This window comes from Aotus nancymaae, unplaced genomic scaffold (genome assembly GCF_030222135.1).
Source record: "Aotus nancymaae isolate 86718 unplaced genomic scaffold, 86718_ANA_hifiasm-v0.15.2.pri h1tg000010l, whole genome shotgun sequence".
NCBI lineage: Eukaryota > Metazoa > Chordata > Mammalia > Primates > Aotidae > Aotus > Aotus nancymaae.
Window position 1 is genome coordinate 60,425,088 of NW_026988421.1, and position 24,547 is coordinate 60,449,634.

A 24,547-nucleotide genomic window follows, 5' to 3' on the forward strand; every position below is an offset into this window, starting at 1 on the left:
AATAATGGTGTATTCAGACTCTTGACATTGGTTTTAAAGTTATTTTAGATACAATTTTCTTTAAAAAGTAGAAAAAAAACCCCTAAAATTTTCTGAGCATTTTACTTTTTATAAAGCAGATATTTAGTGCTTTTGATTACTTTTTATTTAAAAATTTTAACTGTTTTTCCTTATGGTGTTAGCAGCACCAATGGAAGGAGCATGACCTTTAATGTCACACAGTCCTAGGTTTAAGCTCTGCTCCTTCCATTTTCTGTGACCTAGGGAAATTTAATTGAACTCTCTGGGACTTATTTTCATAATATGTAAAATGGGAACAATAACCCGAAGTTTGATAGATTACACAATTTATAATTGACTGAATTTATCCCACATATAGTGGATGTTCAACAAATGGTAGCTACAGTTATTGTTTTTGTTATGACTATAAAGCCACCAGCTTAAACATGGTGAAACCCGATCTCTACAAAAAAATACAAAGCGCTTAGCCATGTGTGGTGCTGTGTGCCTATAGTCCCAGCTGCTTGGGGGGTTGAGAAGGGAGAAGGGATTGAGCCCTGGAGTTTAAAGCTATAGTGAGTTCATGATTATACCACTGCACTCCAGCCTGCTTGACAGAAAGGATCCTGTCTCAAAAAATAATAATAAAATAAAATTAAAAACTGACCGGATGTGGTGGCTCACACCTATAATCCTAGCAGTTTGGAGGCTAAGGTTGGAGAATCCACTGATCTCCAGAGTTTGGGAGTTTGAGACCAGCCCAGTAACATTGTGAGATCCTGTCTCAAAACTAAAAAAATAAAATAAATTCCTTTATAGTCTATTAATTTGCTTAGATTTTTAGTTGCATTTATTATTCTCTCTGTGTGTGTTTTGTTTATGAGACAGAGTCTCACTTAGTCACCCAAGTCAGAATGCAGAGGTGTGATCTTGGCTCACTGCAGCCTCCCTCACCTCTCAGGCTCAAGAGATCCTCCCACCTCAGTCCTCCAAGTAGCTAGGACTACAGGTACACACCACCATGCCTGGCTAATTTTTGTATTTTTCATAGAGATGGGTTACCCCATGTGGCCCAGGCTGGTCTTGAACTCTTGAGCTCAAGCAATCTGCCTACCTCAGACTCCCAAAGTACTAGAATTACAGGCATGACCCACTGTGCCGGGCTGCTTTTATTATTCATTACAGATCCTTTAAGGGTAGAGTAGTATTCACCTTTTCGTTCTCCATAGTGTCTAACAGAATATCTTGTGTTTACAGCTCTTTATCTGTTTAGTGAATAATTAATACACATTATAGCTTAACTTTAGTCAGTTAAGTCAGAACTACAAAATTGATGTAATGACATCTTGGTATAAAGGGAAAAACTACTTTCTCAAATTATTGGGCCAGCCTTGATATTCTCTGTAATTAATTGCTATGGCAAATCAAGATAAATATTTAATAAATTTATTTTAATTTGATTACTTTTCCCCTGACATTTTACATTTTAAAGAACCCAGACCTACAGAAAAGTTGTCTTTCTTTTTGATGATGATTGCATGGACTACTTGTTCCATTTTGTAATAAAATCTTTTGATTTGAAGATCAATTGATTTGGATAAGTGACAGTAAATTTCGGTAAGTTTCAGGTAGGTTGTCCAATCTATGTTTAACTGTTGGAGTCTTTGTTGGAGACTGTCCAAAGCTCCTAATTAGTGGAGATTAGATTGGAAAAAATAATGTAGTTGGGCAAACTCAGAGATTAAATTGATCTGCTACATCCATCTCAGATGGTATCAGGGAGTGAAAGATAAAAGAATCTCTTAATCATTGGATCATTGAACAAAACAACATGAAAAGGAGTAGTGGTATAATAGAGCGATGGAGATGCACTCACAAAAACATTACTGGGTTGAAGTATTTTGGTGAACCTTCTCTGAAGGTTATTTGCTGGTTAAAATAAGTAGAATCTGTTTCAAAATGTTAATTTTGTCCCTCCACTCATGAAATCTGGTTTATCCTCTCACTTAATGGATAGTGAAAAATAGCTGAACTGAAGATTGGAACATTTCATCAGAAATTTAATCCACCTGTCCAAGGTTTATTTAAAGCCTCTGATATTTGATCACTTCACTAAAACAACTTAGGACTGTGCTGACCATGCTGATTTAGTTGGGCCACATTTTCCAAGATACTATACATTATCACAAATGATGCCATTATGCTATAATGTCTAACAGCCAATTTCTGCTCAATAGAATTTCTAGGGGAAAATACTGAAGATTAATTTATATGGTATTCATGGTCAGAAAGAAAAGAGTATAAATACTGTGTTTTTCTTCAAAAGTGGACAAAGGAAAAAATTTATTTTTTCTATCCTGACTTTTAAGAAAACTCAAATTCACTGCCCAAGAAATGTGATTTGCTGAATTCTGAAATGAAAAAGCATTCTGCCTTCTCACTTCTTTATTAATTTTTTGAGACAGAGTCTTGCTCTGTTATCCTGGGTGGAATGCAGTGGCACGATCTCAGCTCCCTGCAACCTATCTTCCATCTCCTAGGTTCAAGTGATTTTCGTGCCTCAGCCACGTGAGTAGCTGGGACTATAGGTGTGCTCACTGCATTCTCCACCTCTCGGGTTCACTCATTTCTTGTGTCTGAGCCTCTCAAGTAGCTGGGATTACAGGCTCATGCCCCCATGTCTGGCTAATTTTTGTATATTTTGTAGAGACAGAGTTTTGCCATGTTGCCCAGGCTGGTCTTGCACTCCTCAGCTCAAGCAATCCACCCACCTTGACCTCCTAAACTCCTGGGCTTACAGGCATGAGCCATCACACCCAGCCTTTCTCACTTCTTTCTTGTGTGTTCCATTACAAAAATTAAAATTTTTATGGCATAATTTTTTTTGAGGTCGAGTTTTACTCTTTCACCCAAGCTAGAGTGAAATGGCATGATCTCAGCTCACTGCTACCTCTGCCTCCTGGGTTCAGTCAGTTCTCCTGCCTTAGCCTCCTGAGTAGCTGGGACTATAGGCTCCCGCCAACACACCTGGTTAATTTTTGTATTTTTAGTAGAGATGCCCAGCCAATTTTGTATTTTTGTATTTTGGTCAGGCTGGTCTTTAACTCCTGACCTTGTGATCCACCCACCTCAGGCTCCCAAAGTGCTGGGATTACAGGCATGAACCACCACTCCCAGCCTGGCATAATTTTTAAACAACAGGAAAGCTGCATGGATAGTATACAGTATTCCCTCATACCTTTCCCTCAGGTTTCTTTTTTTCTCTCTCTCTCCATACATAGTTTTTCCCCTGAATTCTTTAAGAGTAAGTTTTAGAACGGTGTTTCTTAAACTCTTTGAGTATTTCCTGTAAATAAGGACATCTTACTTAACTTACTGCACAATTATCAAACTAAGGAAATTAACATTGATATAATGCTATTATTATCTAATCTACCAATAAGGAAATTAACATTGATAAAGTGATATTATCTAATTTACTCATCAGAACCTATTCAGATTCCACCAATTGTTCTAATACCTTGTACCTCAGACACTCATTATGTGTTGCATTCAGTTGCTACATCTCTTTAGTCTTTTCAATCTGATATTTTCTGAGCATACAGGTCAGCTGTTTTTGTAAAATTTCCCTCAAATTGAGTTTTGCATTTGCTGATGATTATATTCAAGTTATGCATTTTCACAAGAATCCACAGAAGTGAGTTTTGATCTCTGCAGCATTGTATCTGAAGACACATGTTAATTTGTGACCTTAACAGATCACTTTGTTAAGGTGGTATCTGCCAGGTTTCTCCAGTACTAAGTTAGTCTTTCATTTTGTAATTAAGCTTAGCAATCTTTTGAGAAGTTTTTTATGAGACATGGGCTCGCTCTCACCACGGCTGGAGTCAGTAGCTCAATCACTGCTCACTGCAGTCTCAAACTCCTGGGCTCACACAATCCTCTCAATTCAGCCTCCCAAAGCTGAGATTACAGGTTCCTGTCACCATGCTCAGATAACTTTTAAATTTTTTTACAGAGATGGAGTCTTCTTATTTTGCCCTGGCTGGGTTTAAACTCCCAGCCTCAAGTGATCTTTCTGCCTCAGCCTCCCAAAGTGCTGGGAATACAGGCACACCCTACCAAGCACAGCCTGAGAAGATACATTAAGACTATGTCAATATACTGTTAATTCTTATTGGTTTTTAGCATCCATTGAGGATCTTTATCTGAATGAAATATGATGGACTCTTTTTAACCTAAGCATTTTATCTTGTACTATGTATATTACCTTTACATCATCTTGAATTTCTTTCTTGCCCTTTTTTTTTTTTAAGAGACAGTGTCTCGCTTTTTCATGCTGGAGTGCAGTGGTGCAATTATGGCTCACTGCAGCCTCAACTTCCTGGGCTCAAGTGGTCCTCCTGAGGTGTTGGGATTACAGGCATTAGTCACCATACCCGGCTTTGAATTTTGGGGGTGGGGGGCATAGAAATGGTACCTCTTGAGTTTTTAAGAGTAAAGGAGTAAAACTTTTTTAATTATTATTATTTTTTGAGATGGAGTCTCTCTCTGTTGCCCAGGCTGGAGTCCAGTGTCATGATCTCTGCTCACTGCAACCTCTGCCTCCTGGGTGCAAGGGATTCTCCTGGCTTGGCCTCCTAAGTAGCTGGGATTATAGGCCTGTGCCACCATGACCAGCTAATTTTTGTAATTTTAGTAGAGACAGGGTTTGCCATGTTGGCCAGGCTGGTCTCAAGCTCCTGACCTCAGGTGATCTACCTGTCTCTGCCTCCCAAAGTGCTGGGATTACAGGCATGAGCCACCATGTCTGGCCAGGAGTAATAGTGAAAATGCTTATGGCTTCTCATGTCACTCCACTCGTGAAATCTAGTTTATACCCTCACTTAGACTAGATCAGTGTCCTCTTGCACAGGGTAGTAAAATGGTTAATTTTGGTTTGAGAAAGTTGGAATCAAGTTACTGTATAGTAAAATGTGGCTATAGTAACTGGGTTGTTAAAAAAAAAAAAAGATTTTAGGGAATGAGGCTAACTAGGCATAGAATTCCAAGGGAATGTGACATAGACTTCATTCCTTCTTTATCTTGCCCTTCCTGCTCTTATCTTCCACACAACTTTATCTTACCAGGACCTTAATACAAACAAAAGAAGCCCAATGCTGAAACTCAATGGAGATAAAGTAAAATAGAAGATAACCAATTAATCAGTGACAACCTACCCCTCCAATCTGGGACCACCTAGCTGTGAACAATAGAAAAAATATTTGTTTATGTACCAGGCAGGAAACAAATGCAGAATATGCCACTCAGGGCATGTACAAACACAAAAATTACTGAGTGAAACTTTTAGCTTATTATAATAGCAGAACTATATTACAATCCTATATACAACTGATGAACCAAGGGCGCTGCGTACAAGTGTAGTCCAAGTTCATCTGCTACGAAGGAAAATGCAAATTAATCAGTATGATTTAAAAGGAAATCTGGCCCCTGCCTAGTAGCTCACGGTGTAATCTCAGCAGTTTTGGAGATTCAGCTGGGATGATCACTTGAGCCCAGTATTTCAAGGCTGCAGTGAGCTATGATCTTGCCACTTCACTGCAGCTTAGATGCCAGACCTAGACCCTATCTCTTAAAAAGCAAATAAATTAAATAATTAAGTAAAAGGAAATTCAATGAATTCATTTAAAAATAGTTTTAAGTCATAAAAGACAACACTTGAAGAAAGTTAAAGGTACAAAGATAAAGTAAACGTTACCCTATGTAGTTGTTCCTCCCTTCCTTTAATCTTAGTCTCATATATCAGAAGTGCATAGTCTTGACAGTTTTCTGGGCTTCTAGGTATAGTCTATATACATACAAGTATCTCTATAGTTACATATGTGTAGTATATACACATGTGTCCACCCCTTCTGTTTTTCTCTTTTTGTGAGCCAGAGTCTCACTCTCTCACCCAGGCTGGGGTGCAATAGTCCAAGCTCAGCTCACTGTAACCTCCACCTCCTTGGCTCAAGTCATCCTCCCACCTCAGCCTCCCAAGTAGCTGGGAACACAGATGGTCACCACCATGCCTGGCTAATTTCTTATATTTTTTGTAGAGACAGGGGGACTCACTTTTTTGCCCAGGCTGGTCTCAAATTCCTGAGTTCAAGTGATCTGCCCACCTTGGCCTCTGAAAGTGCTGGGGTTATTGGTGTGAGCCACTTCACCCAACCACACCCATTCATTTTTAATGCAAAATTATTTTTAAAGTTTATTTTTTATTGTAAATTGACAAAAAATAGTTGCATGTATTTATGAGGTATAAAACAACCTTGTATTTTTATGAATACAATGTGGAAAATTAATCTAATTAACATTTATCACTTCAAATAAGTTTTGTGTTGAGAACATTTCAAATTTATTCTCTCAGCAAGTTTGCAGTGCACAATACACTATTATTAGCTATTTTACCTTGCTGTGCAGGTGGCATTAGTTTTTGAAGTGTATTTTTACATATTGTTAAACACTCAGATAAGTACATTATTCAATGATTGCTTTAGCCTAGGAGTTCGAGACCAGTCTGGGCAACATGGTGAAACCCCTTCTCTACTAAACATACAAAAATTTGCAAGGTGTGGTGGCACATACCTATAATCCCAGCTGCTCAGGAGGCTGAGGCACAAGAATCCCTTGAACCCAGGAGATGGAGGTTGCAGGGAGCTGAGATCCTGTGACTGCCTGAGCAATAACAGAGCAGGACTCTATCTCAAAAAAAAAATAATAATAAAATAAAGGAGGTTGGGGGCCGGGCTAGGGGCTTACACCTGTAATTCCAGCATCTTTGGAGGCTGAGCGGGGCAGATCACCTGAGCTCAGGAGTTTGAGACTAGCCTCGGCAACATGGCCAAACCCTGTATCTACTAAAAACACAAAAGTTAACTAAGCTTGGTGGCGTGCATCTGTAGTTCCAGGGAGAATCGTTCCCAATCTATAAAAGTTCTATTTAAAGTTGAGCCTTGAGGGAGAAAAAGGGTCATGGGAATAGGAGTATGGGCTCTAAGCTGTGATAGTTATATGTTTCTCTTTTTTTATTTGGGTAACATTTGATATGTATAAAATGATTGCAAAAATAGTATAAATAATTCTTATACCCTTTACCCAACATCCCCAAATGTTATATTACATAACCTCATAATCAAAACCAGGATGTTAACAGTAATACTATTTACTATATTAAAGATGTAACTCAAATTTGGACAATTTTCCCACTAATGTCCTTTCTTGCGTCCAGGATTCAATCTAGGAAACCTCATTGCATTTCCCTCCCTCCCTCCCTTCCTTCCTTCCTTCATTGCTCCCTCCCTCCCTCCCTCCATTCCTCCTTCCTTCTTTCAACAGGGCCTTGCTCTGTCACCCAGGCTGGATGGAATACAGTGGCATGATCTTGCTCACTGCAGTCTCTACCTCTCAGGTTCTAACTCAGCCTCTGGAGTAGTTGGGATTACAAGTGTCTGCCACCAGGCCCAGCTAATTTTTGTATTTTATTAGTAGAGATGGTTTTGGCTAGGCTGGTCTCAAACTCCTAACCTCAAGTGATCTGCCTGCCTCAGCCTCCCAAAGTGCTGAGATTACAGGCGTGCCCACCACACCCGGCCCTTCATTGCATTTATAGTTGTAATTTCTCCTTGATCTCCAACACAATTCCACACAGTTTCTCCATGTTGAACAGTTCCACAGTTCTCTTTCAACATAGTTTCTCGGTGTTTGTCTTTCAAAACATGGGCAGTTTTAAAGAATCCTGGTCTGTTATTTTGTAGAATGTCCCTAAAATTGTTTTTTTGTCTTTTGCTTTTTAAGATGGAGTTTCCCTCTTATTGCCCAGGCTGGAGTGCAATGGCGCGATCTCGGCTCACCGCAACCTCCGCCTCCTGGGTTCAGGCAATTCTCCTGCCTCAGCCTCCTGAGTAGCTGGGATTGCAGGCATGCGCCACCATGCCCAGCTAATTTTTTGTATTTTTAGTAGAGATGGGGTTTCACCATGTTGACCAGGATGGTCTCGATCTCTTGACCTTGTGATCCACCCGCCTCGGCCTCCCAAAGTGCTGGGATTACAGGCGTGAGCCACCGCGCCTGGCCCTAAAATTGGTTTTTAAGAAAAGTTTTATAGAGACAGGATCTCAAACTCTGCCTCAAGATACCCTCCCACCCTAGCCTCCCAGGGTGCTAGGATTACAGGCATGAGCTACTCCACCTGGCTGCTCAAATTGGGCTTGTTTGGTACTATCTCATGATTAAACTTAGGATATGCATTTTTGGCAATAATCCATAGTTAGGTGCCCTGCTCTGTGTATCATGTCAGAAAATCACATTATCTGGGTTAACTTTGATCTCTTGGCTTAAAGATTTTACAGAGATCCTTGGTCAGTTTTCACCTCTGTAAAATTACTATTTCCCTTTGTAATTAACAATTATCAATATATTGTGAGGAGGTACTTGGAGACTATGCAAGTCTTTTAATCATATTTAGTATCTACTTTGGCTCCAACACTTATTAATGTGGTGTTTACCAAATGATCATTTTCTACCATTCCTTCTACATCTATTAATGGAAATTTTGCTGTAATAAAGTACTGTCCTTTTTCTCCCATTTCTTTATTAATTCAATGATTTGTTATATTAGTATGAACTTACAGCTACTTATTTTCTTCTATGGGATATAAACTATTATGGACCGATATCTGAAAGGTTAAAGAAGAGTGTTTTTGACTGGGTGCGGTGGCTGACGCCTGTAATCCTAGTGCTTTGGGAGGCCAAGTTGGGTGGATCACCTGAGGTCAGGAGTTCAAGACCAGCCTGGCCATCATGGTGAAACCCCATCTTAAAAAAAAAGAAAAAAGAAGAGTTTTTTTGACTTGACATCTTAGGTTCTAAGGTACAAAAATAGGATGGTTGGATAGAGGGGAGGAGGAAACAGCCTACTACAGACTGTTTTGAGGTAGTCAGTTTCCTGTTACGTTGGGTACTTGCAAAGGTTAAGGAATCACTTAATAGAGTCCACCCCTGGCATCTGTAGGTGGACTCATGCCCTTGAAGATCTCTTCTACCTTTGAGATCCTCTCAGAGGCTTAAGCAGAAAACACAGATGGCCACATCATAACTTACTTAACTACTAAGCTTTCGTAGTCAGGGTTAGCTTCTGGTGTATCTGTCACCTAATTAGTAAAATCCAGCAAGAATCCCAGGCAGTGGGTGAGGTGTGTAGAAGTTCAGTGTAAATGATCGAAACAGACCATCCTGACGATTCTGCGACACTCGTTTAGTTGAGGTCTCACTTGCAAGACTCAACATACTGATGACTAAGCAGCTCAAAGCGACTTTTCCTTGGCATGTATAAAGAAGATTATTTCATTTTCCGGTGTTGTTTTCTAATACCAACCACACTGCTGTGTGATGTGTTGCCTTCTGCCACCCCAAATCCTTTCCTAGCACTTTTTACTTTGAATTTCAGCCTTGCATTATTACCGACCCCACACCCAGACACTTCCATAGTTCTCAGCTGACTTGTGTACATGTTCGCTGCCTCCCGCATTTGCAAAATATTTTCACGAAGCAGTATAATAGCTTTAACAAACATATTTTCTTTTCTTTTTTTTCTGAGATGGAGTCTTGAACTTTCGCCCAGGCTGGTGTGCAATGGCGTGATCTCAGATCACTGAAACTTCCCCCTCCTGGGTTCTAGCAATTCTGCCTCATCCTTCTGAGTAGTTGGGATTATAGGCATGCACCACCATGCCTGGCTAATTCTTGTTTTTTTAGTAGAGACAGGATTTTGCCATTTTGGCCAGGCTAGTCTTGAGCTCCTGACCTCAGGTGATCTGCTCGCTTTGGCCTCCCAAAGTGCTGGGATTACAGGCATGAGCCACGGTGTCCGACCTTATTTTCTTTTTCTTACTGTATCTTCTCTTACAGTGTCAGTGAAATTTTCTTCCCTTTTAGTAGCTTGTAGTGACTGGTCTCATTTATTATTGGCCCAACACTTGGATTTTACTCATTTTCTTTTTTTTTTTTTTTTTTTTTGAGACAGAGTTTCGCTCTTGTTACCCAGGCTGGAGTGCAATGGCGCAATCTCGGCTCACCGCAACCTCCGCCTCCTGGGTTCAAGCAATTCTCCTGCCTCAGCCTCCTGAGTAGCTGGGATTACAGGCATGCATCACCATGCCCAGCTAATTTTTTGTATCTTTAGTAGAGACGGGGTTTCACCATGTTGACCAGGATGGTCTCGATCTCTTGACCTCGTGATCCACCCGCCTCGGCCTCCCAAAGTGCTGGGATTACAGGCGTGAGCCACCGCGCCCGGCTTGGATTTTACTCATTTTCAATTAATTGTTAAATTTAGAAGGTCTTAGGTTTTATTTGAATTCTATTAGCCAAGTTTGCCCACTCCTGGCAAGGGTCTTTTGTTGACTATATTTTATCCATTGTCTAGTCCCTGCAATTGCACTGTCTCAAGCAGATTTGTTTGAATCAGTTTTGCAAAGAAAATACCTAGAAGCCTTGTAGGAATTGCTTTATTATTAATAATCCAAATGTAGAATGCCTGCCGAGGCTTCATCACACAAGCCTTGTGTTCTCAAAAGTCCCATTTAGTTTTTGCTGCTGTCATCTCATTTGTTAGCAGGCATCAAAGTCACTTAAAAGCGGGTCATAAAAGGCTACTTGGCAACATTCCACAGAGGCATGGATTAGAGATATTTTAGGGTCAGGTTGTAACTTTAACATAAAACCTTCAGTGTTCACAGATCAGGAAATCACGTAGTTTTCTGGTGTTATTTTTATTTATTTACATAAAAAGCCTTACACTCAGCTGTGGTGGCGTACAACCTTCCTTGATTGTATGACTTTAAAATTCAGTGTTTTGTTTGTTTTTTTTCAGTGTTGTTTTTAATTGTGTAACACCAATCTTTTTGGACCTACATAATACTGAAGTAATTCAGTCCCAGATTTTAATTTATCTGTTTATAACTGTTGAAGAAATACTCAATGAGGGTCAAGTACAGTGGCTCACATCTGTAATCCCAGCACTTTGGGAGGCTGAGGCAGGTGTACTGCTTGAACCCAGGAGTTTGAGACCAGCCTGGGAAGCATGAGGAGACTCCATGTCTACAAAATACAAAAAAGTCCGGCATGGTGTCTATATGTCTGCAGTCCCATGTATTCTGAAGGCTGAGGTGAGAGGATCACTTGAGCTCAGGAGGTCCAGAGTGAGGTGAACCAAGATGGTGCCACTGCACTCCAGCCTGGGCAACAGAGTGAGAGTGAGACCCTATCTTAAAAAAAGGAAATACTTAAAGGGGGAGGAAAAATGCTGTGTCCTTTTCTGTATGGTTGTAATGACTTCTCATATCTTTTAAAAATGCTTTGTTTTTTACTTTATCTCTCTTTTTTTTTGAGACAGAATTTCACTCTTGTCGCCCAGGCAGGAGTGCAGTGGTGTGATCTCGGCTCACTGCAACCTCTGCCTCTTTTTTGAGACTAGTCTCACTCTCTCACCCAGGCTGGAGTGCAGTGGTGCAATCTTGGCTCACTGCAACCTCTGCCTCCCAGATTCAAGCGATTCTCTCATCTCAGCCTCCCAAGTAGTTGGGATTACAGAGACCTGCCACTACGCCTGGCTAATTTTTGTATTTTTAGTAGAGATGGAGAGTTTCATGTTGGCCAGGCTGAACTCAAACTCCTGACCTCAGGTAATCCACCCACCTTGGCCTCCCAAAGTGTTGAGATTACAGTTGTGAGACACCATGCCCCGCTCTGTCTCCCTTTTTAAATGTTTTTGAGACAGGGTCTCATTCTATTGCCCAGAATGGAATACAGTGGTGGCATGAGTAGTTAGGACCTAGATACTATTTATTTGTTTATTTATATAGAGACAGAGTCTCTCTATTTTTCCCAGGCTGGTCTCCAACTCCTAGCCTCAAGTGATCCTCCTGCCTCAGCCTCCCAATGTGTTGGAATAACAGGTGTGAGACACTGCACTGGGCCTAGACATTTACTATTGTCTTTTTATTTTTTAAACTTATTTTATTATTATTTTGTTTTTGAGATGGAGTCTGGCTCTGTCGTCAGGCTGGAGTGCAGTGGCACCATCTTGGCTCATTGCAACCTCTGCCTCCTGGATTCAAGTGATTCTCCTGCCTTAGCCTCTCTAGTAGCTAGGATTACAGGCGCTCACCACCAGGCCCAGCTAATTTTTATATTTTTGGTAGAGATGGCATTTCACCATGTTAGCCACGCTGGTGTCCTGACCTCAAGTGATCTACCTGCTTCGTCCTCTCAAAGTGCTGGGATTATAGATGTGAACCACTGCGCTCGGCCCCTTATTATTTTCTGGCCCTTTATTGTTTATTTATTTATTTATTTTGAAATAGTCTCTATGCTCAGGAATGGCACGATCTCGGCTCACCGCAACCTCCGCCTCCTGGGTTCAGGCAATTCTCCTGCCTCAGCCTCCTGAGTAGCTGGGATTACAGGCACGCGCCACTATGCCCAGCTAATTTTTTGTATTTTTAGTAGAAACGGGGTTTCACCATATTGACCAGGATGGTCTCCATCTCTTGACCTCGTGATCCACTCGCCTCGGCCTCCCAAAGTGCTGGGCTTACAGGCGTGAGCCACCACGCCCGGCCCAGGCTCAAACTTTAAGTTGTGAAATATTCATGCAAGTGCATCAATAAGACATTTGTACTGTTAAGAATTATTAGGAAAAGAACATTTGGATGGCCGTGTTGGCCCATGCCTCTAATCCAACACTTTGGGAGGCCAAGACAGGTGGATCACCTGAGGTCAGGAGTTCGAGACCATCCTGGCTAACATGGTGAAACCCTGTCTGTATTAAAAATACAAAAATTAGCTGGGCATGGTGCTGGACGCCTGTAGTCCCAGCTACTTGGGAGGCTGAGGCAGGAGAATCACTTGAACCCATGAGACAGAGGTTGCAGTGAGCCAAGATGGAGCTACTATACTCTGGCCTGGGTGACAGAGAGAGACTCTGTCTCAAAAAAGCAAAATAAATAAAAAGAACACTGAATCACTGTGCAGCTAAGAAATAAAGCATTTTAAAAAAGTTATATAGCATTTATTATTATTGCACGTGCCAGGTATGGTGGCACATGCCTGTAGTCCCAGCTACTCTGGAGCCTGAAGTAGGAGGATTGCATGGAGCCGTGATCCAGTGATCGGCCGCTGCAATTCATTCAGGTTCACAGAGTGAGACTCTGTCTTAAAACAAAGAACAAAACACACACATAAAAGAAATAGAACATTACCAATATTGTTGAATCCTCTATGTAAGTCTCCCTCCCATATTGTCTTCCTCCTAATCCGTAAGAAACTTTTTTGTTTTTCTTTTTTTTTCTGAGACAGATTCTTACTCTGTTGCCCAGGCTGGAGTGCAGTGGTGTGATCGCGGCTCACTGTAACCTCTGCCTCCTGGTTTCAGTCAATTCTCCTGCCTTAGCCTCCTGAGCAGCTGGGACTACAGGCATGCACCAGTACACCTGGCTCATTTTTGTATTTTTAGTAGAGACAGGGTTTCACCATGTTGGCCAGGCTGGTCTTGATAGGATAATCATTCCCTTACTCTTCTATATAACATTTTACCATTTCTGCATGGATGCTTGATAATGTAGTTCTTAAGTATTATGATTTCTTTGGGCTAAATTCTCAGAGGAAAGATTCCTAGGCATGGGCATGTAGTTAAAACAAAATGTTTTTTTGCGTAAAATTTGTATTTGATTTTATCTGATTTTAAAATTAATCAGGTTTATTATAAAATTATTTAGGCTCATTGGACAAATTAAACACCATCAAAATATATGATGTAGAATGTAAAAGTTCCAGGTAATTACCCAACTACCAAATAGCATACATTTGGTTATGTTCTTATGGGTATACAAACATTTATTATTATTATTATTATAGTATCTTTTTTTTGTTGTTGTTTTAAGACAGAGTCTCACTTTTGCTCAGGCTAGAGTGCAGTGGCTGGATTTCAACTCACTGCAGCCTTTGTCTCCCAGGTTCTTCCGCCTCAGCCTTCCGAGTAGCTGGGACTGCAGGCACACAGCCACACCCAGCTAATTTTTATATATTTAGTAGAGACGGGGTTTCACCATGTTAGCCAGGCTGGTCTTGGATTCCTGACCTCAAGTGATCTGCCTACCTCGGCCTCCCAAAGTGCTTGGATTACAGGTGTGAGCCACTGTGCCTGGCCAACACATAACTTTTAAATGACTTTTTTTTTTTAACATAAAACAAATTGAGAGAAGCATGCAATAAAGGCCACTATACCTGTTATCTCATCAAAAGGAGTCTTTTCCTCTGTGTGAATGACTGGGGGGTGTCATCATTAAGCTTGAATTTCTTAATGATAAGAGTATTCTACATGATTATGCCAGTATTACAATTCCTTTACATTATCGAAGTTTATCCTTAGATTTCTCCTTTTTTTTTTTTTTCTCTAAATAAAACAATTTTGAGCCTGGCAGACAAGCACCAGGATCTGTCCTTGAAGTCCAGATTGATAGCATTGCAATCAAATCAGTAAGTACAATCAATGGATTTGATAGATTGGTGTGTTGAGATAGTAAAAGGAGGGGTGCTTAGTCTTATCTAACTGTTAAGAAATGCTTAGTTTAGGGGCTGGGGTGGTGCGTGCCTGTAATCCTAGCACTTTGGGAGGCCAAGGCAGGCAGAACACAAGATGAAGAGATTAGATCATCGTGGCCAATATGGTGAAACCCCAGCTCCACTAAAAAAAAAAAAAACAAACAAAAAAAACAAAAACGGGGCGCTTTGGGAGGCTCAGGCGGGTGGATGACGAGGTCAAGAGATCCAGACCATCCTGGTCAACATGGTGAAACCCCGTCTCTACTAAAAATACAAAAATTAGCTGGGCATGGTGGCTTGTGCCTGTAGTCCCAGCTACTCAAGAGGCTGAGGCAGGAGAATTGCTTGAACCCAGGAGAGGAGGTGGAGGTTGCTGTGAGCCGAGATCGCACCATTGCACTCCAGCCTGGGTAACAAGAGCGAAACTCCGTCTCAAAAAAAAAAAAGCATTTGGCAAGGCTCCAGACCTAAGGAAATCAGGGGGGAGGCTGTGGTTTTCTAAAACCCCACTAAGTGATGTTGATGTTTAGCCAGGTGCAGAATGCATCCTGAAGGAATGAGAGTTTCATCTTAGAAGGCATCCCTTAAAATTGCACTGTCTAATATTTGAAATTTGGGTAGGGTAACTAAGAAACTAACTTTGTAACTTCATTTCAATAACAAATATTTTTCCCTGAAAAAGAGCTTCATCGTTTTGGTACCACTACATTTTACTTTAGTCATTAAAAATTTAGCATGGAGGCCAGACACGGTGGCTCGTGACGTAATCCCAGCACTTTGGGAGCCCTGAGGTGGGCAGATCACCTGACGTTAGGAGTTTGAGATCAGCCTGGGCAACATGGTGAAACCCCATCTCTACTAAAAATACAAAAATTATCTGGGTGTGGTGGCAGTGCCTGTAATCCCAGCTACTTGGCAGGCTGAGGCAGGAGAATTTCTTGAACCTGGGAGTTAGGTTGCAGTGAGCCGAGATATTGCCACTACACTCCAGCCTGGGCCATAGAAAAAGTAAAAAATAAAATAAAATTAAATAAATAAATAAATAAATAAATAAAGTTAGCATCTAGGCAGGGCCCAGTGGCTCACATCTGTAATCCCAGCACTTTGGGAGGCCCTAGGTGGGTGGATTACCTGAAGTCAGGAGTTCGAGACCAGCCTGGCTAACATGGTAAAACCCCATTTCTACTAAAAATATAATAAAATTAGCTGGGTGTGCTGGCACACGCCTATAATCGCAGCTACTCAGGAGGCTGATGCAGGAAAATTACTTGAACCTGTGAGCTGGAGGTTGCAGTGAGCTGAGATTGTGCCATTGCACTCCTGCTTAGACAACAAGAACAAAACTCTATCTCAAAAAAAAAAATTAGCATCTAAATTTAGATGTAACTTATACTTTGAATTGGAACATACTTTGAATTGTAACTTATTCTTTGAATTTCATAGATATATTTTTAAAATCAACTATTTAGTTTTTAAATATTTTTGAAATGTTGAGATATTTTTGATATTGCCTTAAATAAAAGTATATTATTAATATTAATTTCATCTGATTCTGTTGGACAGCACTTCCTTAGAACAATATGAAGGATTGGAAGTGCTACATGCTTAAAGCCTCCCTCATCAGTTCTGAAACTAATCCTGTAAGGGTGTGAACTGATAGAAGATTAGGTTCTGAAAATGTTTGTCAGACCACCATTAGAGTGTAATCTCCATAAATCTGGTATCTTTTTATTTTCTTAACTATTCCTCGGGCATGTTCTAGGTACTCTGTAAGTATTTGTTGAGTGAAGGCACTCAGGCAGAAGGAGTATGAGTAGAGGACTTGGGCTTGATGGAAGAGGTGCTAAGTAGATGGACTCTGTTGAACTTAGTGGCTGAATTTGGGTCTTGAACATAGGGATATTTTGAGAGGAGTCTTGGGTTATTATTAAATGGGTTTTGAGATTAAAGCAGGTATGGGGAAGAGGATACTCATAACTTTTAGACATGGTTGAATTTTGGTTTATTTTTTGACCTGGATTGTTGTTCTGTTGCTCAGTGGCGGTATCTGGGCTCACTACAACCTCCGCCTCCCAGGTTCAAGCTATTCTTCTGCCTCAGTCTCCTGAGTAGCTGGGATTATAGGTACCTGCCACCACGCCTAGCTCATTTTTGAATTATTAGTAGAGATGGGTTTTCACCATGTTGGCTAGACTGGTCTTGAACTCCTAACCTCAGATGATCCATTTGCCTTAGCCTCCCAAAGTGCTGGAATTACAGGCATGAGTTACTGTGCCTGGCCTAGACCTGGTTGACTTTGGTCTGGTGAAGATATCCAGTTGGTGGTTGACTGAGACTAGAATTCAGGAGAAAGTTCTTACCTTGATGGGGGAGTTATGAGCAAATAAGTGTAGGTTGATGCCAAGTATGTGAACAAGTGGAGAGATTGGACAGAGGGCAAAGGGGAACACCATCATTTATAGGTGGGCATGGGAGCCAGCAAAGGTAAGTGAAATAAAGAGTGGAGAATTGAAGCAAGGATCCTAAAGAAGTGAGTAATAGTATCAAAAGATATTCTGGTCAGGTGCGGGAGCTCAGCCTTTTATCCCAACACTTTGGGAGGCTGAGGCAGGAGTTTGAGAGCAGCGTAGGCCGTATAATGAGACCTTGTCTCTACAAATAATTTAAAAAGTAGCCAGGCATGAGGGTGCTTGCCTGTATTTCCAGCTACTTGAAATGCTGAGGCAGGAGGAGGCTCGAACCCAGGACTTTGATGTTGCAGTGAGTCATGATTCTGCCACTGAATTCCAGCATGGGCAATCGTGCCAAACTTTGTCTCAAAAAGAAAAGAATAGAAATAAAATATGATTCTGGAATTCCATTGAATTTGGCAGTGGGAACTACGTTGGTGAATCTTGAAGAGTTTGAACGTAATGGTGGGAACAAAAACTTAATTGTAGTAGATCAAAAAGTGCATGTTAGACAGACAGTGATTGCAGACAATTATTTAGAAAACTTTGGTTGTAAAATGGTGCAGTGTGGTAGGGTAATAGCTAACTATTCCCGGAAGGTTTTTTGTTTGTTTGTTGTTTGTGTGTTTGTGTGTGTGTTTAGTAGAGATGGGATTTCACCGTGATCCTGGTTTAGCCAGGATGGTCTCAATAGCCTCATCTCATGATCCACCCGCCTGGGCCTTCCAATGTGCTGGGATTACAAGCATGAGCCACCGCACCCAGCCTGGGTTTTGTTTTCTTAAGATAGGAAAGACTTGCTTGTGGGGAAAGAGCCAGCAGGGGCAGATTTACAGATCTCCAAACTTTGGCTCCAGAAAGCTCTCTGATTTTTCTCTTAGGAATGTGTAAACACTTCTGTGCATATTACCACCAGCTAAGTGCTGATGGTAAATAAATAACTCAGTATTCTTGCAGCTTATGTTCTTAGAAAGCTGAGACAGAAATATATATTACTTTTTTCTTTAAGGGGTAACATTTTAGGAATTGACTATAGGAGACTCAAGACCACAGGGACAATAGTGAAAGAACTAAAGCCTAAACCTTGACTGGTGCCTTGTCAGATCATGAATTAACTAGTTATCTGATGGCTTCTGCATGGAGTTAGGCAAGGTCCCTGAAAGTTATCTTTGATCATGGGGGAGCATTCCAGGAAGGATGACTTGATAGTGGCTAAACTCTAGTGGAAAACAAGATTTGTCATAGGAAGAATCTCCTGAAATTTTAAGGAGGATTTAAATGGTATTCGAATAAAAAAAGGAGGGGGGCGGGTGTGGTGGCTCACACCTGTAATTCTAGCACTTTGGGAGGCCAAGGTGAGCAGATCACCTGAGTTTAGGAGTTCATGACCAGCCTGGCTAATATGGTAAAACTCCATCTCTACTAAAAATACAAAAATTAGCCAGGCATGGTGGAGGGCGCCTGTAATCCCAGCTACTTGGGAGGCTGAGGCAGGAGAATCACCTGAACCCAGGAGGCGAAGTTTGCAGTGAGCCAAGATCGAGCAACTGCACTCTAGCCTGGGTGACAGAGCGAGACTCTGTCTCAAAAAAATAAAAAGCGTTGTTGAAGTCTGCCTTCTATCTTAAGTCTTTACAATACATGATTGAATGTAAACCTTATTTGTAGAACTAATATGATTTAATCTTGTCTGAGTAATCTACAATTTATGGTCTTTTAATTTGTTTTTGTAGAGATGGGGTCTTGCCATGTTTCCTAGGCTGATCTTGATCTCCTGGACTGAAGCAGTCCTCCTGCCTAGGCCTCCCAAAGTGCTAGCATTACAAGCATGAGCCACTGCACCTGGCCAAAGACTGGATTCTAAATTGAGTTCTAAATTTACCCATTTTCCCTAACAGCTTGCTTTGAGTTCAGTGTGTACTGTAAATACTGATTTTGGACATAAGATGATAATATTTTGAATAGCAATGCTATACTCCCACAACTCACAGTTAACATCCTTTCACAAACAAATGAATAAAACAGGCCAGTGGATTTGGAAAGATGATAGATAATCTGCACAATCTAAGAAAGTAAACTACCAAAAGAGCCATCCATTGTAACTTTAATCCAGTTCATCTTAGTTAGCATTAGTAACCAGTGGAATTCATTGTGAACATTAACTCTTACTATTTGCTACTGAATTGTTACTTTTAGAACTGGGCCTGGGAGTTAGACACTAGGACCTTGTTAAACCTCTAGTTTGATTTAAAAGGATTTCTTTTGGATTCTAAGATGTCCTGGCCAGATAAGGGTGGAGTTCTTGTTGAATGAGAAAATTAGAATATCAAAGTGATCCCAGCACTTTGGGATACCAAGGTAGGAGAATATCTTTAGCTCAGGAGTCTGACCAGCCCAGGCAACACAGTGAGACCTTGTCTCTACATAAGCAAAAGAAGTAGGTGAGCTTGGTGGCATGCTCCTGTAGTTCCACCTACTTGGGAGATTGAGGTGGGAGAATGCCTTGAGCCTGAGAGATCGAGGTTGCAGTGAGCTGTGATCCTGTCACTGCAATACAGCCTTGGCGACGAAGTGAAAAGAAAAGAAGCCTGGCTCTATTGAAGAGATTTTGGAAATGTCTGAGGTCTCTGCTGTGGCTCCCATCTAGCCTAGATGTGGAGGAGCCATGTGGCCTTACATCACCAAGGTAAGTGGAGTCTAGGGCCATGCAATTTCTCAGACTCACCTTTGGGGCAGCAGTTTCTTTGACCCTGACTTTCTATGCACTTAGAATCTCTCAGCTGATGGTTGTAGTCAGAGTAGGGAAATAGATCAGAGGCAAAGCTCCAAGAATGTTAGGGATTTAATACTTGGTTACTTGGTTTAGTAGCTGACTTTTTTTTTTTTTTGAGATGGAGTGCTCTGTCACCCAGGCTGGAAGTGCAGTGGCACAATCTTGGCTCACGACAACCTCCGCCTCCCGGGGTTCAAGCAATTCTCCTGCCTCTACCTCCTGAGTGGTTGGGACTACAGTGCTGGCCACCACGTCTGGCTAATTTTTGTATTTTTTGTTGAGATGGGGTTTCACCATGTAGACCAGGCTGGGTCAGATCTGTAATCCCAGCATTTTGGGAGGCCATGGCAGTTGGATCACTTGAGATAAGGAGTTCAAGACCAGCCTGGCCAACATGGCAATACCCGTCTCTACTAAAAATACAAAAATTGGCCCAGCATGGTAGAGCACACCAGTAATCCCAGCTACTCGGGAGCTGAGGAAGGAGAATTGCTTGAACCCGGGAGGTAGAGGTTGCAATGAGCCAAGATGGCACCACTGCACTCCAGCATGGGTAACAGAGTGAGACTGTGTCTAAAAAAGAAAAAAATTCTTTGTGTCTCAGCCTCTGAAGTAGCTGGAATTACAGGCACGTGCCACCTCACCTGGCTAATTTTTATATTTTTCATAGAGACAGGGTTTTGTCAGGTTGGCCAGGCTGGTCTTGAACTCCTGGCCTCAAGTGATCCACTCACTGTGACCTCCCAAACTGCTGGGGTTATAGGTGTGAGCTACCATGCCCAGTCGATCTTTCCTTATTTAAATTTGATTTCATTAAACAGCCAGTGATGCTGGGCACTGTGGTTGGTTGCAAAATGGGCCCTGGCCTCTATACTTCTGAGTAGTGTCAGTGGGAGGAAGTGAATACAGTATCTTAAAATCACCATTATGAAGGCACCAGTGGTTGTCTCTACATTTTTTCCACAGACACTCAGTTTTCAGGTTGACAGCATAAGTCCTGACAGTGTCACTTCTGATTAGACAGAAATACTCTGTGGGCTGCCCATTGTTGTGTTTCACATAATACTTTATTAATAATTTGATCTTTCCTCAACAATTTTATTTATTTATGAGTTCTCAAGGGAAATGAAAGTTGCATCTTGGTGAGTGGGGAAGAATTTGGGATATTATAATTAGGTTACAGTACCTAAATGGTATGCCTGTGGTATTAAAATTTCACGGGAAGGGTTATTAGGAAAAACATGTCGAAAAAAGGCTGGAGGGAATGGTTATCGGTGAAGATGAAAAACAGTTGACACACCCTGAGCTACCTCTAGTAAAGGTAATAGTCTCACTTGACCGTATCATTAACAGACTTTGAAAGGCTTTATTTTTCTTTATTTTTTTTTTTTCAAGATGGGGTTTCACCACGATGGCCAGGCTGGTCTTGAACTCCTGACCTCAGGTGATCCACCCACCTCGGCCTCCCAAAGTGCTAGGATTACAGGCGTGAGGCACTGCGCCTGGCCTGAAAGGCTTTATTTTTCTATATGATTTGAGTATCTGTTTCTTCATTGGTTGTTATTGTAGTTATTGGTGTAGCTATTTCTTGATACAGGAGATACTGCGTGTATGGAGTTTGAGTGTGTGAGTGTGTGTGTGTGTGTGTGTGTGTGTATGGTGGAGGGGCTGTAATTAGATTCTGTTCAAATGACCCAGTCATTTCAGAATAAACACCACGTTGCTTCTTCAGACTGGGTATAAGATTATCAAGACAATGGGAATTTGGAAAAATGAGAAAAAAGAGAGGGCTTAGGAACTATTAGACTGTCCCAGACTTGATCTGAGCAAGTTCTAGTCTTAGAATAATTTTTAAAAGTCACATCAAATATACCTGAATAACAAAGTTGAAGGGTTCTTAATTAAGCTCATAAAGTAATGTGAATGTCTTATGAAGATTTTTTCTCTCTTTCTTTTTAAGACAGAGTTTTACTCTGTTGCTCAGGCTGGAGTGTAGTGGTGATACTCCTGCCTTGGCAGGTGGATCACTTGAGGTCAGGAGTGCGAGACCAGCCTGCCAACATGGCAAAACCCAGTTCCTACTAAAAGTACAAAAATTAGTTGGATGTGGTGGTGTGAGCCTGTCATTCCAGCTACTTGGGTGGCTGAGGTGGGAGAATCACTTGAACTTGGGAGACAGAAGTGCCACTGCACTCTAGCCTGGGCAACACAGCAAGACTCTGTCTCAGATTTTGATTTTTTTTTTTTTTTTTTTTTTTTTGGAGACAGGGTCTTTGTCGCCCAGGTTGGAGTGTAGTGCCTCCCAGGTTCAAGTGATCCTCCCGCTTCAGCCTCGCAAGTAGCCGGGTCTCCAGGTGTGCACCACCATGCCTGGCTAATTTTTAGTAGAGACTGGGTTTTACCATTTCACCCACGCTGGTTTCAAACTTCATGCGTCCTGGACTCAAGTGGTCCTCTCTCCGCGACCTTCCAAAGTGCTAGGATTACAGGTGTGAGCCACTGTGTCCTGCCGTTTTCATACACAAATCTTAAAAGCACCTCAAGATCTTTCCTATAGACAAATACATACGTTGAAGTCTCAGTGGTTTTGGATATGCACATCTGCATCAAGTCAAAATATAAGACTCCCCTTTCTGCAATCCTATTTCTTAGTATTAAACACTACTTACTCTTTTTTTTTTTTTTTTTTTTTTAAAAAAGATGGAGGCTCGCTCTGTCACCCAGGCTGGAGTGCAGTGGTGCTATCTTGGCTACCTCCTCCTCCCAGCCAGGTTCAAGCAATTCTCAGGCTTTAGCCTTCCGAGTAGCTGGGATTACAGGCATGTGCCACCTCACCCACCTAATTTTTGTCTTTTTCTTTTTTTTTTGAAATGGAGTGTCACTCTGTCGCCAAGGCTAGAGTGCAGTGGCATGATCTCGGCTCACTGCAACCTCTGCCTCCTAGGTTCAAGCGATTCTCCTGCCTCAGCCTCCTGAGTAGCTGGGATTACAGGTGCGCACTACCATGCCTGGCTAATTTTTGTATTTTTAGTAAAGACAAGGTTTCACCGTATTGGTCAGGCTGGTCTCGAACTCCTGATCTCATGACCAACCTGCCTCTGCCTCCCAAAGTGCTGGGATTATAGGTGTGAGCCACCGTGCCTGGCCCATAATTTTTGTCTTTTTAAAAGAGATGGGGTTTCACAATATTGGCCAGGCTAGTCTTGAACTCCTGACCTGGGGCGATCCACCCACCTCGCCCTCCCAAAGTGCTGGGATTACAGGCAGGAGCCACCACACTCTGACTCTAATTTATTTTATAGCTTCTCACCCTTTACTCTTGCTTTGGAAGACCTTCCCACCTTTTAAATGTTCTTCTTTTTTACATCTCTTGTGTATGTTTGTGACATGTAAAATTTATATGATGGTCACATTTTTGTGTCCATAAATAGTCTTATTACCATACTACCACACTTATTAGTTTGCATATTTTTGAGGCTGCTTACTAGATACCGCAGGAGTAATTGTGACAGATTGTATGGCACATGAAGCCGAAAATGTTTACTATTTGGCCCTTTACAGAAAAGGTTGCCGAACCTTGGAGTAAACAATGTATATTTTGGCAACATGACTGTCTGTTTAATCTTAGACATTTTTATTCTTTTTCTGAAGTGGCAGGGTGTCACTGTTGCCTGGAGTGCAGTGGCTCTCCGCAGGTGTGATTCCACCACTGATCAGTTATAGTTTTGAACTGATCTAGAGATCAGTTTGTGACCTAGGCCAATTCACATCTCCTTAGGCAACTTAGTCTAATGGTCCCCTATTTCCAGGAGGTTACCATTTATTTATTTATTTATTGAGACAGTTTCTCATTCTTTTAACCTGGCTGGGGAGCAGTGGCATGATAGTTGCTCACTGCAGCCTTGAACTCCTGGTCGCGAGGGATCCTCTGACCTCAGCCTCTCCAGTAAGTAGGACTACAGGTACATGCCACTGCACCCGGCTCTTTCTTTTTTCATTTGTTCTTTTGTAAAATTTATAAATAAATATTGTATATATTTATTATGTACAACATGAATTTTTCAAATGTGTATACACTGTGTAATTGAAGTTATCATTCTTTTTATAAGTGATATCAGTGGAAACACTCCAATTCCTGTGTCTCAATTCCTGTGGTATGTCTAATGAACTGTTTCAAGGTTTTACAAAATAAAAATTAATCTGCAGTCCCAGCTTCTCTAGAGGCTGAGGCAGGAGACTTGCTTGAGCCCAGGAGTTCAAAATCAGGTTTGGCAACATAGAGAGACCCTGTCTCTACCAAAAAAAAAACCAAAAAAAAAAAAAACAACAGAAAAATTATAATAATTAACCAGGCATGATTACAGGCCCCTATAGGCCTAGCTACTTGGGAGACTGAGGTGCAAGGATAACTTGAGCCTGAGAGTTCCAGGCTACAGTGATCCTCGATTGTGCCATTGCACATCAGCCTGGGCAACAGAGTTAGACTTTGTCTCAAAATAAATAAATAAATAAAAGAAAAAAGTAAGTAAATAAAGATTAGAGGAGGGAATAGGGAGTGATTGTTTAAACAGGGTACGTACAGCATTTCTCATTGGGGTTTTGAAAACGTTCTTGAATCAGACAATGACTATCGTTGTATAACAGTGCAAATAAACTAAAAACCACTGAATTATACACT

General features: G+C 41.3%; 1 protein-coding gene across 8 annotated transcripts in view; it reads left to right on the plus strand.

The window, feature by feature from the left end:
- TET1 (tet methylcytosine dioxygenase 1) overlaps nucleotides 1-24,547 on the plus strand; it is a 149,573-nt gene that overhangs the window by 59,527 nt on the left and 65,499 nt on the right. The window contains exon 3 of one of the 8 annotated variants that reach the window (XM_012451416.2): nucleotides 14,518-14,580. The exons of the other annotated variants lie outside the window; for them this stretch is intronic. Within the exon in view, the coding sequence (XP_012306839.2) occupies nucleotides 14,518-14,580 (63 nt within the window). The remainder of the gene's footprint in view (nucleotides 1-14,517; nucleotides 14,581-24,547) is intronic. 8 annotated transcript variants of the gene reach the window in all.